The sequence below is a fragment of the Chelon labrosus genome (genome assembly GCF_963514085.1).
Source record: "Chelon labrosus genome assembly, chromosome: 6".
NCBI lineage: Eukaryota > Metazoa > Chordata > Actinopteri > Mugiliformes > Mugilidae > Chelon > Chelon labrosus.
Genome location: NC_140342.1, coordinates 9377607 through 9393950, shown reverse-complemented (window position 1 = coordinate 9393950; position 16344 = coordinate 9377607). Strand labels below are relative to the sequence as shown.

Below are 16344 nucleotides of genomic sequence, written 5' to 3'. Positions count from 1 at the left end.
CTAACCACAGAACAGCTGTGTTTACTCTACTTTTCTTTATAAACTGGAAGCTATACTGAATATCTCTCTGAAAATCTCTGTTCAAATGTGAATTTATTTCAGCAATTATTAATTATTATGTTACATTTATTAATTAGTTTATGTATTTAGTTTTGAAACGCAACTCATTCTAAAATGACAATGCCAATATTTAAATACATATTAAAGGAACCGTATGTAGGATTGTGGCCAAAACTGGTACTGCAATCACTTTCAAAATACTGTAGAACGGTGTATCCCCTCCTCCTCCCCCCTGACTCGAGGTTGCCAGCTAAGCTGCAGGATCCAGCAGGAACGTAGGCTGCTACAAGGAGCTTCCAATGGCAAGTGACGAGTCCTACACAGTTAGTTTTTTTTTCTGTTAATAAAGTTTATGCTTCATGAGGGATGTTTTGCGAAGTAGGCTAATTATGTATCACAAAAATTTACTAATGGCGATTAGCCAGATATTTCGTAAAGATGTACTGTAATACCACATTTCAGTCGGAACATAGATTGTTTTCATACCCTGCTAGTGGTGCGATATAAAACTTTTTATGAACGCATTTAGCACGGGCGACCATGGAAAATCCACTGTCTATATGTACGGAAGCACGGGGCTTTTAGCCTATACCAACAAACATGGTAGAATATAGCATCCAAAAGTCGAGGGTCAATTCCATGCCATTCCGGACTTTGTCACGACGTATTTCGGATTCATAACGAGGTCTTTTAGGTTTAGTAACGTTATACATGTTTTATCCGACACGTTTGTAGCTGCAGCTGTGGTAACTAGAGCAGAGCTGGCAACCCGGATGACGAAACTCTACTGACTTCGTGATTAGTAGATAGGTGGAGGGTGGCGCCTCAGGCCAAAACACAACATGACAACATCAACATCAGTTGAGGGCTGCAACTCTCACTTTTAAATGACAATATCCTGGCCGGACCACTGTTGTCAGTGATATAAGTATTTGAAATGAACATGATTCCGGAGGAAGGAGGTTCTCGTCGGTGAGAACGCGACAGTCTGTGTGAGGGACTAGAACGGCCTGTGGAGGACGCAGGGGGGTGAACCCACACTGCTCGGGCTGCGGAGGTTTGATTCGTACGAGCTGGGCGTCATTCCCACGATGCTGTCGTTCTGCGGCGTCTCCCCGCTCAGGAAGTTGTCCTCGTCCTCCCTCGAGGCCTGACAGACGGAAACAAACGCCCACGGACAGGTGATCAAATATAATAGTGGCTCCAGGTCCAGCAAGTGGACTTTTTGCTGGACAAACTGTTTAGTCTAATTCGGACTAAAGTATTGAAGGAGTCCTCCACTGATTTACCATCAACTCACCTGTTGGGCTGTTTTTGTGGGAAGCAGCTCAGTGTCTGCAGGTTCTTCCCAGACCTGGTACAGAGGCTCAATCAGCTGACCAGACCTGAAAACAGACACGTAGACAATGTAAGATCCTGTTTGGTGGGATTTTTATTTTGTAATTTAAGTTTCCTTGTCCAGACTTGCTGAGTGTAACCTGAAGGCTGCTACATGCTCCACGAGAAGCGAAAAGCTTGTTCTCCCAGATGCTAATATTCGCAGTGTGACCGCTAATCTCTCCTGGGTAGTGCATGCTGAATGAACGGCGTGATAAGACATCTGAAAATAATATGAAAACTGCCTCTCGTCGTCCGTCTCCGTCCACATCTCCCACAAAGTTCAGCACGTGTGACGGATGCTGCAGTGGGAGGGGCCTATGAGAACTTCCTGGGAGTTCGGCCCTTGAGTTTCTTGTGAAATAAACATCACGTTTAAATGTGAGGAAGGCCGCTTCAGTCTGGTCACATTTTCTTTGATTACCCGTACCTCTTGAGGACGTAGGGGTCGAAGGGGAAGAAGCTGTCCAGGGGATTGGTGTTGGTGCTGACACAGTCTCCTCTTCCAGAGCTGCGGACCACCGGCAGCGCGTGGCGGTTGTTCCTCTCTATGATGGTGTAGCAGAACACCACTTGGTACTTCCTGCAACGGACACCACAAATACAGCTGTAGATGACCAGGAGGACACGTAAACACCTTTATTCATTGTCGTTGCTTATAGTAGGGGTACATGCACAAAAATGTGTATAGAGTGCATTGAGTTTTGTTGATGATTAAGTGTTTTCAGACTGCAGGAACTTCTTCATAGTTCCTGTAACTGTCAAAACTACCCCTGCCTTTGGAAGTAGGAACAACTGTATATATACAAACTATTTGAAATGAAAGCTGTGTACCTGGTGATGGCAGCAAACATGCTGGCGACAGAGGGCATGCAGACTTTGAGAGGGTTCAGCTGACACATCACCACCCGCTCCAGGTTCAGACTCTGCAGGTACTCCAGACCTGACCCACAGACAAACACGCTGATGTTATTATTTGATTATTATCTGATGTGTTGCCGTGTTTGTCACAGCTCAGATGTGTGTTTGCTACCTTTCTTCATGTTGGCCTCCAGCATGGCTCTGTGTCTGAAGATGAGCGTGTAGAAGACGGACTGGCAGGCCGTGTAGAAGGCCCCGTGCAGGCTGGTGTCGCAACACACCTGCTTGCCGTTGCTGTCCTGGCTGTCGATGTAGCCGTGGATCCAGTTGATCAGCAAGTCCAGACAGGCCCGCACGGTACTGTAGGACGGCGCAGAGAAGAGGCGGACAGACAGATCAGAACAAAAGCCAAAGAAAAAAACGTATGGCACAGTTGGCTTTCGGCTGTTTTCAACTCACACCACAGGGATGAACTTGGCCCGGGCCAGAAAGCTGCCCAGGTACACAGCAGCAGCCTGGCGGATGACGGCAGGCTGGGAGGGGTTATGCAGGATCTTCCACAGGTGATCCAGGAACGCCTCTGCTAGGGCCTGTGATGGAGAATAAAGAAAACACAGAACGTAAAGCACAGTGAGTATCTACAACACATGAATGAGGATGAAAAAGATAAATAAAATAGTGACAGATTGCATGAAAAGACGTCCCAAACCCACGTAATACACAGAAAACCTACAGCATCTTGAATGGGATCTGGACAGACAATGTCCTTTAATGTTTTTTAAGACTTAATTAAATTTGTGATGCTGCTTTATTAACAAGCACACGGTGTAGGTAGTACTGACCAGTCTGAAGCTGCAGAGGTAAAATACTGTGTACTGGATGTGACAGGAAGCATGAGTGGGCAGAATGAGCTTGTCAAACACACTCAGCAAATCTTTGTACAGCTCCTTAGTCCTTTCCATGTCAAGAGAGCCTGAGAGAGAAAACAGAGTAACTGAAAACCACAAAATGAGTCTTTTAGATCTTGTTCTACTCAGTCAAAGTCTTTATTGGTCAGTATCATGTTTAAAGCTGTGGATTCCTTTAGTGAAAGCTGAGCTCTCCGTGTACCGTTGACATGACAGACGTCCTTGATGTACGCCAGCAGCAAAGCCATGAGGCTGTCCAGCCTCTCAGCCACCGGATGAGCCATGGAGGTCTTCCTGGCGGGCTGATCTGCCGACATGTCCTCGTCCTGACGGGAGACGAGAGGAGAGTCAATCCTTTGAACATTTCAGCTGCTGATTTTTAAGGCTGACAATCTCACAGAGCAATCAGCAGTTACCATGTCAAAGAGTCCCTCTTCAGTCTGATCCTCTGTCCTCTGGTTCTGGACTGCATTTTCTTCTGCCTCCTCAATGTCGGCCTGGGATGCACTCACCTAGAATACACCACACACACTCTTAGACACCTGTTTACTTCCAGTGTAAAGCAGCGTGTGTCATATGTGGACAAAAGACACATGAAAACAGAGAGTACAGATCTGTATGTCTGTCCACAACAAATAACTTGACATCCTCTGGATACATTTTAACTACAACAAGCTTCCAAGAGACTGTATGCACCTTCCGAGTCCCTGTTACTTTCAAAAGCCAGATTTCCACTGCAAGAACTTTCTTTCTTTTAAGAACTAGGAACCTTTAAAGGTACATCAATGTGTTTCCCCTGCAGGGAACTATAATAAGCTTCAGGGAAACTGTATTACCTATTGGGTGGCACATTTAAAAAGTGCAGGAACTTTGAGGGTGGGGCTTGCAGTGTTGAACATTTCGGACTGGTGGAAAACTTACTGCAGTTCTTCTCACAATCAGTCTCCCTGCTTTGTTTAAGTTTAGCCATTTGGATTCTTTAAAACCACTTTTTTTCTTTTCCAGCATTGACTCAATTACGACACTAGCGAAGCAACAAATCAGGATTCACAGCAGCACTGCTGGATTATCCTCTGTGTTGTCATTTCTGTTGCAGTGATGCCTGTAGTCTTGTGCATTACTGCCACCTACTGGACTGGAGTGAAGGGGCGCTCCAGCAAACTCATTCCTTTCACTAAAAACAAAGACAACCAATGGTCTAAATGTAATGTATGAGCTATGGTTAGTAAAGCTTTAAGTAAATGGGAATAAATGTATTTTTCTGTTCTTATCCTCATCTCACTTTTATGTTACAATTCATTATATGCAAAGAATTGTTATTCTTTATTTTGACATCTTATTAATCTACGTATTTGTTAATTTGACTGGAGGTGGAAAATACTAACCACTGCATGTTCTAGATAGGTCTATAAATGTTTGGACACTTATAGACCTATTTACCTATTTGGTAAATAGGTAAATTTTAGCTATTTACCAAAATATATTGAAGTTCTAGGGTTAGGGTTTATTTCTCTTATCCTGCAGAGCTGCATGTTTCTCATCTGTGGCCCTGGCCACTATTCTTTCTAAAAAGTTGATAAAACTGCCGCTACTGCTCAACCACCTGATTCAGTGTTAGGCCATGTAAATAAGGATCTGATGAGAAGAAAACTGAGGAAATATTAATATGTTTAAAACCATAATTGATGGAGAAAAAAGATCAATCCCATAAATTCATGCAAACTAAGATGAATGTATCTGTTTTAACCACAGGAACATTGTTAACTATGTTAAGTTAGTATTAATTATGCAGGCTATTTTTTATTTTGCCTTCTTTTAGACTAGTGAACAGACAGCACCATAAATAAACATAAAAACCTGAGTGTTTCTATTACTGTTATTTCAAATTCATACAAGTTTGTGCATATTTTTAACATTAATCCCCTATTTATCCAAAAAAGGCAACTGGGCTTTAAGAGTCTTTGAGAAGACAAGTTTTTTAAATGCTTTGTTGATATACCATGACCTGTATGACTGAGAACCTTCACAGACAATCCTATTTACTTATTTTAAACCTAATTTGAGATACTTTGTAATTAATATATAAATTATTTTAGACAGTTCTGTGGTCTCAGAGACAAATAAATGTTTTCGTAGTATTACTTTGACATTTTACGCACCCACAGACAGTTTAGTCACCATCAGTATTTGTGACTGTGTAATAAATTTCAATGTGTTGTTGAGGTCAAACAGGTTTAGTGTTATCTATAAGAAAACAGCAGTTTGAATTCAGACATTGGGGTCTCATTACGTCCAAACACATTAATAAGAAAGTAAAGAGACACATAATTAAAATAGACAAATAAGACTCAGCAGTACCACTGTGAGGAAGGTACTGCACTTCCGTAGTACTCTTCATGAATCTATAGCACGGTATAATCACCTGCTACTTTAAATATTCAGAATACTCAATACTTTACAACTCAGAACTTAGTTATAGAAGAGATGTGTAAACATTAGTGTATGTTGTTATTTTTTTTTTTATTTGTGTTTTTTGTGCTGTTAATGAAACCATTCACTCACTCATTCACTCACTCATTCATTCATTGTCCGCAGATGGCTAGGGCAGATTCCTGTTGATGTCTGTAGCTTCTTCCAGAAGGAAATGGACAAAAGATGTTTTGCCCAATACCGTAAGGACATGCTGCCAGTACATCACAGGATTAAGACAGAGAGACACCAGGCCACTCTGGGCATAGACGTATATACACAGAAGCCTCATTGAACGCTGGACCGTGCGTCAACGTTGCCGCCACATTGGAGGAGGCAGCTCTGTCCCGCGAACCAATACGAGTCAATGAGTGAACTTTAAGCGTCTTCTTCAAAGTGCTGTAAGTTAATGCCTCTCATTTACACATTCACACACGAACGTATAAATACCAGGGAAAACCAGGGAACCAAAAACAATGTCTGTTCTTTTTGGTTCCTCTCTGTTTCCTGACTATATACGTTCATGTGTAAATGTGTAAATGAGAGGCATTAACTTATAATACTTTGTAGACGCTTAATAAAGTTCACTCCATTGACTCGTACTGGTTCGCGGGACAGAGCTGCCTCCTCCAATATGGCGGCGACCTTGACGTACGGTCCAGCGTTCAATGAGGCGTCTATGTATATATGTCTACGACTCTGGACAGGGCTCCTCGCCATCACAGGACAAACAATCATTCACACTCACATTCACACACAAACAAACACAAATGGGGGTTTTGGAGGAGGAGGGGTTATAGGCTGGTGGTTATGGCAGAAGTCAGGCTGAGGCTGGGTCTTTCAAGTTCTTTTGAAAATTTTGAGGAATCTCTTCTTCAAAGATTTCTTCTTCACTTTGTTGGGCGCCTCCTCAATCTGCTCTTCTAAGTGTTGCAGTCTGTCCATCAGCTCTTCTTTGGAGTTCTCACCCTCCTCCACCGTCTTCTTCATGGCCTCAGTGATGGATTGTAGGCGGTGCTGGAGGTCGGCCTTTTCCTGGTCCCACTGTTTTCTTTCGTTTTCCAGGTCCTCCTGCATCTTGATGGCTGCAGCTGTCATAGTTGATCTGGTCACTATGTTCTCAGAAACGTAGCGGAGCTTTTCCTCTTCCCACTGACGTTGCTGCTCGTCCATCTGAGTCTGCATGAGAGTCAGCGCAGCTTTAGCTTTAGTGGTCTCCTCTGCGTTTTGCTGAAGACATGCCTCTGCTTCCATCAGCTCTTTTCTGGAGTTCTCACCCTCCTCCACGGTCTTCTTGATGACCTCGGTCATGGATTGTAGGCGGTGCTGGAGGTCGGCCTTTTCCTGGTCCCATTGTTTTCTTTCGTTTTCCAGGTCCTCCTGCATCTTGATGGCTGCAGCTGTCATAGTTGATCTGGTCACTATGTTCTCAGAAACGTAGCGGAGCTTTTCCTCTTCCCACTGACGTTGCTGCTCGTCCATCTGAGTCTGCATGACAGTCAGTGCAGCTTTTGCTTTAGCGGTCTCCTCTGCTTGTTGCTGAAGACAGGCCTCTGCTTCCATCAGCTCTTTTCTGGAGTTCTCACTCTCCTCCACGGTCTTCTTCATGGCCTCGGTCATGGATTGTTGGCGGTGCTGGAGGTCGGCCTTTTCCTGGTCCCACTGTTTTCTTTCGTTTTCCAGGTCCTCCTGCATCTTGATGGCTGCAGCTGTCATGGTTGATCTGGTCACTATGTTCTCAGAAACGTAGCGGAACTTTTCCTCTTCCCATTGATGTCGCTGCTCGTCCATCTGAGTCTGCATGACAGTCAGTGCAGCTTTAGCTTTAGCGGTCTCTTCTGCTTGTTGCTGAAGACAGGCCTCTGCTTCCTTCCTTTCGTTTTCCTCTGCTTGAAGAGCTTCTTCTAGCTGTTTACTGTGCAGGGAAACATTTTCATGCATCTTCTCCTTCTCGTTGAGCTCCTGATGAAGAACAGCCATCTCTTCTTTCGCCTCTTTTCCTTGGGTTGTGAGCTGTTCTCTCAATCGCTCTAACTCTTTTCTTAGAGCAGCATTTTCTTGCTCCAGTGAAGAGATCTTGTCTGTCCCTTCACCCAGAACTCTGTGAAACTCCAGCTCCGAGATCTGAAGTAGAGTGTCGTTCTCGATCCTAGCACTGGTGGGTTCAGGCTGGGCTGCAGGCTGCAGTTTCTCAGCTGGGTTTCCAAGCAGCATTTGGAGAATAGGATGTACTTTAGCTGCTTCAGGCTGCTGTATGGGCTCTGTAATAGCCTGCAGTTTTTGCAGGGTATAATCCGTGGGAGGCAATTTGGGATTGGCAGGTATTACAAGAGCTGCAGTTCGAGGCCTGCTGGACAACAGCACTCTAGGTGTCAACTCCGTCAGTTTTGGGAGTGCTGAAGGTTGCACTTTGATCCTTATGGTCGTCTGTGCAGAGTTTGGTGCAGCTTGTATTGTCGGTGTCCATTCCATCGTGTCTATATATGGCCCTATCGAAGACATCATGGCAGCCCATGCAGGGGTATCTTCAGCATGCTCTTCAGAAGTTGCTGTCTCTGGAGATGCACTACGTACAGCGGTAGCTGCAGCAGGCATTTCTGGAGATGTGGCACACACTTCTGGAGATGCAGCAGGCATATCTAGAGATACGTCTGGCACTTCTGAAGATGCGGCAGGTACTTCTGAAGATGCGGCAGGCACTTCTGGAGAAGTGGCAGCCATATCTGGAGATACGGCAGCCACCTCTGAAGAGCCGGCAGGCATGTCTGGAGATGTGGCAGGCACTTCTGGAGATACGGCAGCCATATCTGGAGATACGGCAGCCGCCTCTGGAGAGCCGGCAGGCATGTCTGGAGATGCGGCAGGCACATCTAGAGATAGGGACGGCCTATCTGGAGACATGGCAGGCACTTCTGGAGAGCCGGCAGGCATGTCTGGACATGCGGCAGGCACATCTAGAGATAGGGACGGCATATCTGGAGACATGGCAGTCACTTCTGGAGATGCGGCAGGCACATCTAGAGATAGGGACGGCATATCTGGAGACATGGCAGTCACTTCTGGAGATGCGGCAGGCACATCTAGAGAAAGGGACGGCCTATCTGGAGACACGGCAGTCACATCTGGAGATGTGACCGGAATACCTGGAGATACGGCAGGCACTTCAGTAGCTGACTCACGTACTGTGGGAGCTACGACAGGAATCCCTGGAGCTGCATCAGGTACTGTGAGAGCTGTGGCAGGCACTTCAGTGTCTAACTCACGTACTGTGGGAGCTACGACAGGAATCCCTGGAGCTGCATCAGGTACTGTGAGAGCTGTGGCAGGCACTTCAGTGTCTGACTCACGTACTGTGGGAGCTACGACAGGAATCCCTGGAGCTGCATCAGGTACTGTGAGGGCTGTGGCTGGTATCTCGACAGGTGTGTGGGACAGATTAGGCAATGTGGCAAGCAATGCAGGTTTGGTTGCCTGTGTGCTTGTCGTAATCAAACCAAAGTTGATTTTCACAGTTGCCATCTTGTCCTGTTTTCTGATTCCCCTTTTCAGGTCAGCGGTGTTCTTGTGCGCCTCCTGTGCGGGGGGTTGAGTCTGCTCTGTCTGGAGGGCTGGAAAGTCTTCATCGTTGAGCTGCATGCTGACGTTTTGCTCAACCTCCTCCTGGAAGTTAGAAGTTATCCCGGAGTCCGTTGGCTGAGACATCTCCTGGTTTTCTTCTGCAGACATCGTGGCAGACTTCGTGGCAGACGTCGCGGCAGGCGTCGCGGCAGACGTCGCGGCAGACGTCACGGCAGACGTCACGGCAGTCTTCGGTGGAATGAAGACTCGGTGTTTAAAGTTACGCAATACGACTTTAAATTTACCTCTATGAACCTTGTTGCGGTTCGGGTTCATTGTAGTCTCCATTTGAAATCGAGCAGTGTTTACTGTTCGAATCTCTGACTGTCGCTCTGGGAATATGAAGTAATATTCTCGTTCGCTCGCTGTGTGTTTTGTGGTAGGTACCGATCAAAAACTAAGCTGTGGCTGTCGGGAGTTGAGTCCTATTTATACTCTCGGCAACATTCTAAAGATCAAAGGCAGACCATTGGTCTTTGATGATCACAGGTTCTGACTCTGATGACATCACGTGATGTTTCTCTTGGATGGAAGCCAACATTCCATCAGCTCAGTGTGGACACGTGAGAGGTGATCTCAATCAATCAATGAACCAATCAACCAACCAATCGATAATCAATGAACCAATACATTTTTATCTTTTGCTGGATGTAAAAAGACCTCGATGCTTGTCAAAGACCTCGTGTATGTACACTATATTACCAAAAGTATTCGCTCACCTGCCTTTACTCATTCTATGAACTGAAGTGCCATCCCATTCCTAACTCATAGAATTCAATATGATGTCGGTCCACCTTTTGCAGCTATTACAGCTTCAACTCTTCTGGGAAGACTGTCCACAAGGTTGAGGAGAGTGTTTATAGGAATTTTTGACCATTCTTCCAAAAGCGCATTGGTGAGGTCACACACTGATGTTGGTCGAGAAGGCCTGGCTCTCAGTCTCCGCTCTAATTCATCCCAAAGGTGTTCTATCGGGTTCAGGTCAGGACTCTGTGCAGGCCAGTCAAGTTCATCCACACCAGACTCTGTCATCCACGTCTTTATGGACCTTGCTTTGTGCACTGGTGCACAGTCATGTTGGAAGAGGAAGGGGCCCGCTCCAAACTGTTCCCACAAGGTTGGGAGCATGGAATTGTCCAAAATGTTTTGGTATCCTGAAGCATTCAATGTTCCTTTCACTGGAACTAAGGGGCCAAGCCCAGCTCCTGAAAAACAACCCCATACCATAATTCCTCCTCCACCAAATTTCACAGTTGGCACAATGCAATCTGAAATGTACCGTTCTCCTGGCAACCTCCAAACCCAGACTCGTCCATCAGATTGCCAGATGGAAAAGCGTGATTCATCACTCCAGAGAACGCGTCTCCACTGCTCTAGAGGCCAGTGGCGGCGTGCTTTACACCATTGCATCCGACGCCTTGCATTGCACTTGGTGATGTGTGGCTTGGCTGCAGCTGCTCGGCCATGGAAACCCATTCCATGAAGCTCTCTGCGTACTGTACTTGGGCTAATCTGAAGGTCACATGAAGTTTGTAGCTCTGTAGCAATTGACTGTGCAGAAAGTCGGCGACCTCTTTGCACTATGCGCTTCAGCATCCGCTGACCCCTCTCCGTCACTTTACGTGGCCTACCACTTCGTGGCTGAGTTGCTGTTTTTCCCAAACGCTTCCATTTTGTTATAATAGAGCTGACAGTTGACTGTGGAATATTTAGGAGCGAGGAAATTTCACGACTGGATTTGTTGCACAAGTGGCATCCTATGACAGTTCCACGCTGGAATTCACTGAGCTCCTGAGAGCGGCCCATTCTTTCACAAATGTCTTGTTTCACAGTCTGCATGCCTGAGTGCTTGAATTTATACACCTGGGGCCAGGCCAAGTGATTAGAACACCTGATTCTGATCATTTGAATGGGTGAGCGAATACTTTTGGTAATATAGTGTATGTTGACTACATCAATGTTAGCTAATGTCAGCTCCCTCACTTGGATGAGAGAGATAGACATGCTGCGGCAGAGATTAAAAGTCTTTTAGCGTTTAACTGTTAAATGCTGAAACACTTTTTAACACCGCTTATTCATGATGTAATGTCTAAAAAACTTTAAAAGTTCCTGGAACTTCGGGAGGAAATGCGGCTAAGGTCAAACATACAACCTACACTTTATTGGCCATTTAAACTTGCGATGGAGAGTCGTAGCACTCACGTCCAGTTTGAGCAGCTTCCCGATAATCACCTCCAGCACGGCCTGTCTAATTGATGGTATATACACCGACACCCTCAAGAGGTTGTGGACGTAGCACTCCTGTAAAGAACGACCAAGTACCGACATAACTGTGGTTAATACTACGAATACACAACAATATTCATGACACGTAAGATGTTACGATAAAACTGTTGCATAATTATTGCAAAAATCAAGCAAAACTAATAAAACTTCTGTCAATGTCTAATAATGGCAGAGCTGAAAATCTATTTCCTGCAGTGAATTTAATATTATGTATTCACAATTTGATGATGTTTGAAATGACTAAACAAGGTCTCCTTTATATGTGATGAGGCACAACAATCACAGTACACACATGATACTAAAATGTATATATATGGGGTTCGTGCTAGGTGTTGTTCCAGCCTCAGTTTTCTCTTACCAGTGTTCTGGAGGATTTCTGTATTAAGGGGAAGTTGTCCTGCAGAATGGGCATCAGGAAGCGACTCGTGCTAAAACAAGAGCACCAATAATTTATAGTAACATGTAAACTACAATATTAGGTTATTTTAGTCATTTTATTGACTAACTGATTATATATTAATTCATATGTGTCGCTCTATGACATGTTTTGGCATAAATGGATGGATTAGGGACACTTTGCAGATATAGCCAATAGTTAAAGAGAGAATGAGAGGAACACTTTCTTTGTCCAGAGCCACGTCACTCATTAACAACGTAGATTTCCTTCCTGAGAGGAGGCAACGAAAGGCAATGAACCAGGTTGTCAGCGCAAGTGATTATTAAAATAAACTCTTTCCCCTCAAATGATCTGCCATGACAACTTGAACTAAGGCCAATGATGACACACTAAGTCAACTTCTGGCAGAAGAAGACGCCTCTGATTAAGAATTCAGTGTCAGAAACTTTCAGAGTAAAACATATAATCAAAAGCTTGGTAGAATGACACAGCAGGTGACTTACGATGGAACATATCTGGTGATGAGCTGTAGCGCCTGGTGACACTGATGGAAGTTTCTGGGAAGATCTTAAAAAAAAAAAAATAATCAAAAGTACAGTATGGTGTCAATTAATATGTATTTAATGACAGAATGAAGTGTGATGATTGAAAGCCATCCACACTACTTCCCTCTCAAACGTCCCTCTAAAACACAGAAGTAAAAAGTTACTCACTCTCATGTTCATCATCGGAATCAGAGATATCCACCCCTCCTTCACAGATGGTCACCCTCTCTGAAAAACAAAACACAGTCAGACATTTTACGAGTCTCACAGCACCGTGAGAGGCCTCAGTTCGGGATTTAATTTCTGATCATTTGGACATCAGTCAGAGGGAACGTACTGGGAGTAAAGTGGGAGACCACCATCTTGAGGCAGGCGCACAGGTAGACCGTCTGTGCTGACACCAGGTTACCGAGGAAGGCCATGTACTCCTCCACCACGGCCAGGCTCCGACCCACCCACGGAAGCCTCTAGAAACAAAAATTCACACACACAAATTCAGCATGGAGCCACAATCTCACCATGGTCGCCCCCATGGTTGCCCCCATGGTCACCCCCATACTCACCAAGACAGTATAAATAAGTTGTTCATGGTCCTTGTTTAGCTGGCTCACACAGCCCCGAAACTCTTGCAGCCAGTTGATGATCTGAGCATCCTGTTAGAGGGGAGAAAGCTCACTCAAAATCAAAGCTGCATGACAAGGGCTTACTGTTTTGACCCGGATTCCAAGCTGATGCTTTACTGTACCTTTATATCAGGATCAGCCAGCTGATGTTTCAGCAGTTCGTAACCACTGGAGTCTCCCTTCAAAGAAGAACAGATGCAGCTGATTAGCTAAATGATATGAATTACAGCATCTGTTCAACAGCTGGTTAACGCCAATATCTAATCAGCCAATTGCATGGCAGCAAATCGGTACATTTAGATACGGTCAAGATGATCTGCTGAAGTTCGAACCGAGCATCAGAATGAGGAAAAAAAGGTGGTTAAAGTGACTTTAGACTTGGTTGCAGGCAGAAGGGCATCTCTGGATGCACATGTTAAACCTTGAAGAAAAAGAGCTGTGGCAGCAGAAGAATTTAGACAACAGATGACTCAAAAAACATGGGCGGCACAGTGGAAAGGTGGTTAGCACTGATGCCTCACAGCGAGAAGGTCCCGGGTTCGAATCCATGGGCCAACTATGTTCCCGGTACTCCGGCTTCCTCCCGCCGCCCAAAGACATGCTCATTAGGTTAACTGGTGATTCTAAATTGGCTGTAGGTGTGAGTATGAGTTGTCTGTCTCTCTGTGTTAGCCCTGTGATAGACTGGCGACCTGTCCAGGGTGTACCCCGCCTCTCGCCCGATGACAGCTGGGATAGGCTCCAGCAGACGCCACGACAACGATGAATGAATGAATGAATGTCTCATCTAATGAGTCTTCCAGATGCTGCAACGTTTGGACTGTAGGGTCAAAATTTTTACACAAACATTATGAAAGCATGGCTCCGTCCTGGTTTGTATCAATTGTTCAGCAGTGAACACTGCTGCTGAACATGTCCATGCACCTTCTGATGTGGTGGAACCGGATGATTCACACTATATACGAGCAGCCTGCTTCCAGCACCTTACTGAGTCTGTGCCACAAAGAACTAAGTAAAGCGTACCTAATGAACTGGCCAGTGAGTGTATTTGCTGTAAAGTTTAAGAAGATGTGTAAAATCTGTATACAATTAAACCAGGGAGAAGAATCAGTTCAGTATGTTGGTTTATTGCAATTAAAGCTCCTATAAGTAAGAGTGAATTTAATATAAAGTGTAATAAATGGCTGTTTAATGTTAAAACACATTATACACATTATAATATAATAAATGAATTGTGGCATTATTAATTAAGAAATAATAGAAACAACAAACTGTAGTACCGCTAGAGTCCACCAGAGATCAGTATAACATAGCGAAAATATAGATTATACTGAATCGAGCAGTCAGTTCTTTAAGTCTATATCGGTAAAACAAAAAGAAAAACAAAAAAAAAAAAAGGTGTGGAAATATAAGATAAGGTGGGAAGAGATATTATATGTAATCTGGCTAAAATAAAAAGTTGGGCTCGTCCGGGATTTGAACCCGGGACCTCTCGCACCCAAAGCGAGAATCATACCCCTAGACCAACGAGCCACATGCAAAAACACTCACAGGTACACCTTATGAATTATGCCGTACGATGTCTGTTCACGTACATCGAGCAGACAAGAAGGTTTCTCACGACTTTTGGTGCGTTTTCAGATGGTAATACCTGTCTTTTGCTTTTTCGGTCCTTGTAGTTCAGCAGTCATATTCTTAATTAATGAATAAGCGTCAAGTAGAAGCTCACCGTCTGAAGTTACTTCAACTTCACACATTTTTAGCATGCCACCAATAAAGCATGATCAATATTTAGCATGTCAACCAGAACAATAAAGAAGAGGTGGACGATTTTCAATAAGAGGCTTTATGGCGCCCTCTTTGGATCAGCTGGCACTAGTGCAATTTACTCTCTTAAGACACATCTCCTGGATGCACAGGGACGCATCATCAGTGTTGTTTCCTGGGGTCAGCAGGTGTTTTGGGTTTTACAACATACATGTTGCATCCCAGTGGCAACCCACGGATCAGCCCTCTTAATCCACAGCCACCTCGTGGCTCTCTCTGCAGTTTCAGTAACCGATTGGATGGCCCTCTTCTTAGCTGCCCCTGTAACACCCAAACGGCCGAGTGCTTTGCAGAGTGAACGTCCTGCAAAGCCCCTACAACAAACTTCTGTGGGCCTGTAGAATGTCCTCCAGCCCCTGCCCCTGCACTCCTCCACGACTTCCTGGTACTTGGTGCGTTTCCTCTCGTTGGCTTCCTCAGTCCGCTCTTCCCAAGGCACTGTGAGTTCCAGCATGATTAGGTGTTTTGAATCCTCTGAGGTGATCATCATGTCTGGCCAGAGAGATGTAGTTGCAGTATGCTGGGGGAACCTCAGCTGTTTTCCCAGGTCAACCTGCAGCTGCCAATCTGGGGCTGTGTGGAGGAGGCCTGTTGTTATCTGTAGACATGCTCTGGGTTTCTCTCCACCTTTGATGAAGGGGATGGCCTTCTTTGGAGCGTGATGGTGTTTGCTGGTGCTGATGGCTGAGGCCACGCTCTCAGCAACTACTTTGAGCACCTGGTCATGGCCCCAGCGATAGTGACCATCAGCCAGGGCCTTTGGGTGACTGCTGAGAAGATGTTCTAAGGAGCCTCTTCCAGAGCAAAGGGAGCAAGAAGGTGTTTCGCTCTTCCTCCAGACTTGGAGGTTTTCTGGACTTGGGAGGGCACAAGGAACCGGAACGCGCCCTGCTGTCCGGTGTCCCACTGCCCTGCTCACTCACACTTCCCCCACGCTCGGTCAGACCTTAAAAATAAAATACAACTGTTCCTACCCCAATGACATGGCCATAGGACTTGAAAAATACTTATCACTTTGAAGGGATAGGAAACTCCTTAGAAAATAGGCTTCCATATGTACAAAACCCAGACACACCTCATATCTTGCAACTACTCAGTAACCCACACGCTAACAAGCATGATCTTGTAAAGATGAGGTAGGTAGAGTGAATGGTGAGACAGGTGGTGAGGAGGGGTCAGCTCAGTACTGGGTTTTTGTTTTTATCTTCATTGATATAAACTACATATTCAATTGACTAATCGTTTTGAAATGTGTCAATACCTTCTTCTTTATTCCACTAATAATATTTTTTTAGATCAGATGTAAAGGATCAGAAATTGCGACTGTGTCAAAATGAAATATATCTGGAAAAAGAGAATGAGCAATATTCATT

At 45.0% G+C, this 16344-nt stretch overlaps 1 protein-coding gene across 1 annotated transcript; it reads right to left on the bottom strand.

Annotated features, from left to right (window-relative positions):
* Window positions 1-205: 205 nt before the first annotated feature.
* LOC311489876 (RNA polymerase I-specific transcription initiation factor RRN3-like) lies at window positions 206-15956 on the bottom strand (the record flags this gene model as incomplete). The annotated part of the gene is made up of 18 exons (XM_084547187.1): window positions 206-1210; window positions 1361-1445; window positions 1868-2020; window positions 2272-2380; window positions 2471-2658; window positions 2758-2888; window positions 3141-3271; window positions 3409-3532; window positions 3623-3718; window positions 11496-11594; window positions 11938-12007; window positions 12480-12543; window positions 12690-12749; window positions 12859-12988; window positions 13085-13174; window positions 13267-13323; window positions 15297-15828; window positions 15946-15956. The coding sequence occupies 18 exons, from the start codon at window positions 15954-15956 to the stop codon at window positions 1061-1063; spliced, it is 2280 nt and encodes a 759-aa protein (XP_084403313.1). The 3' UTR covers window positions 206-1060.
* Window positions 15957-16344: the final 388 nt, after the last annotated feature.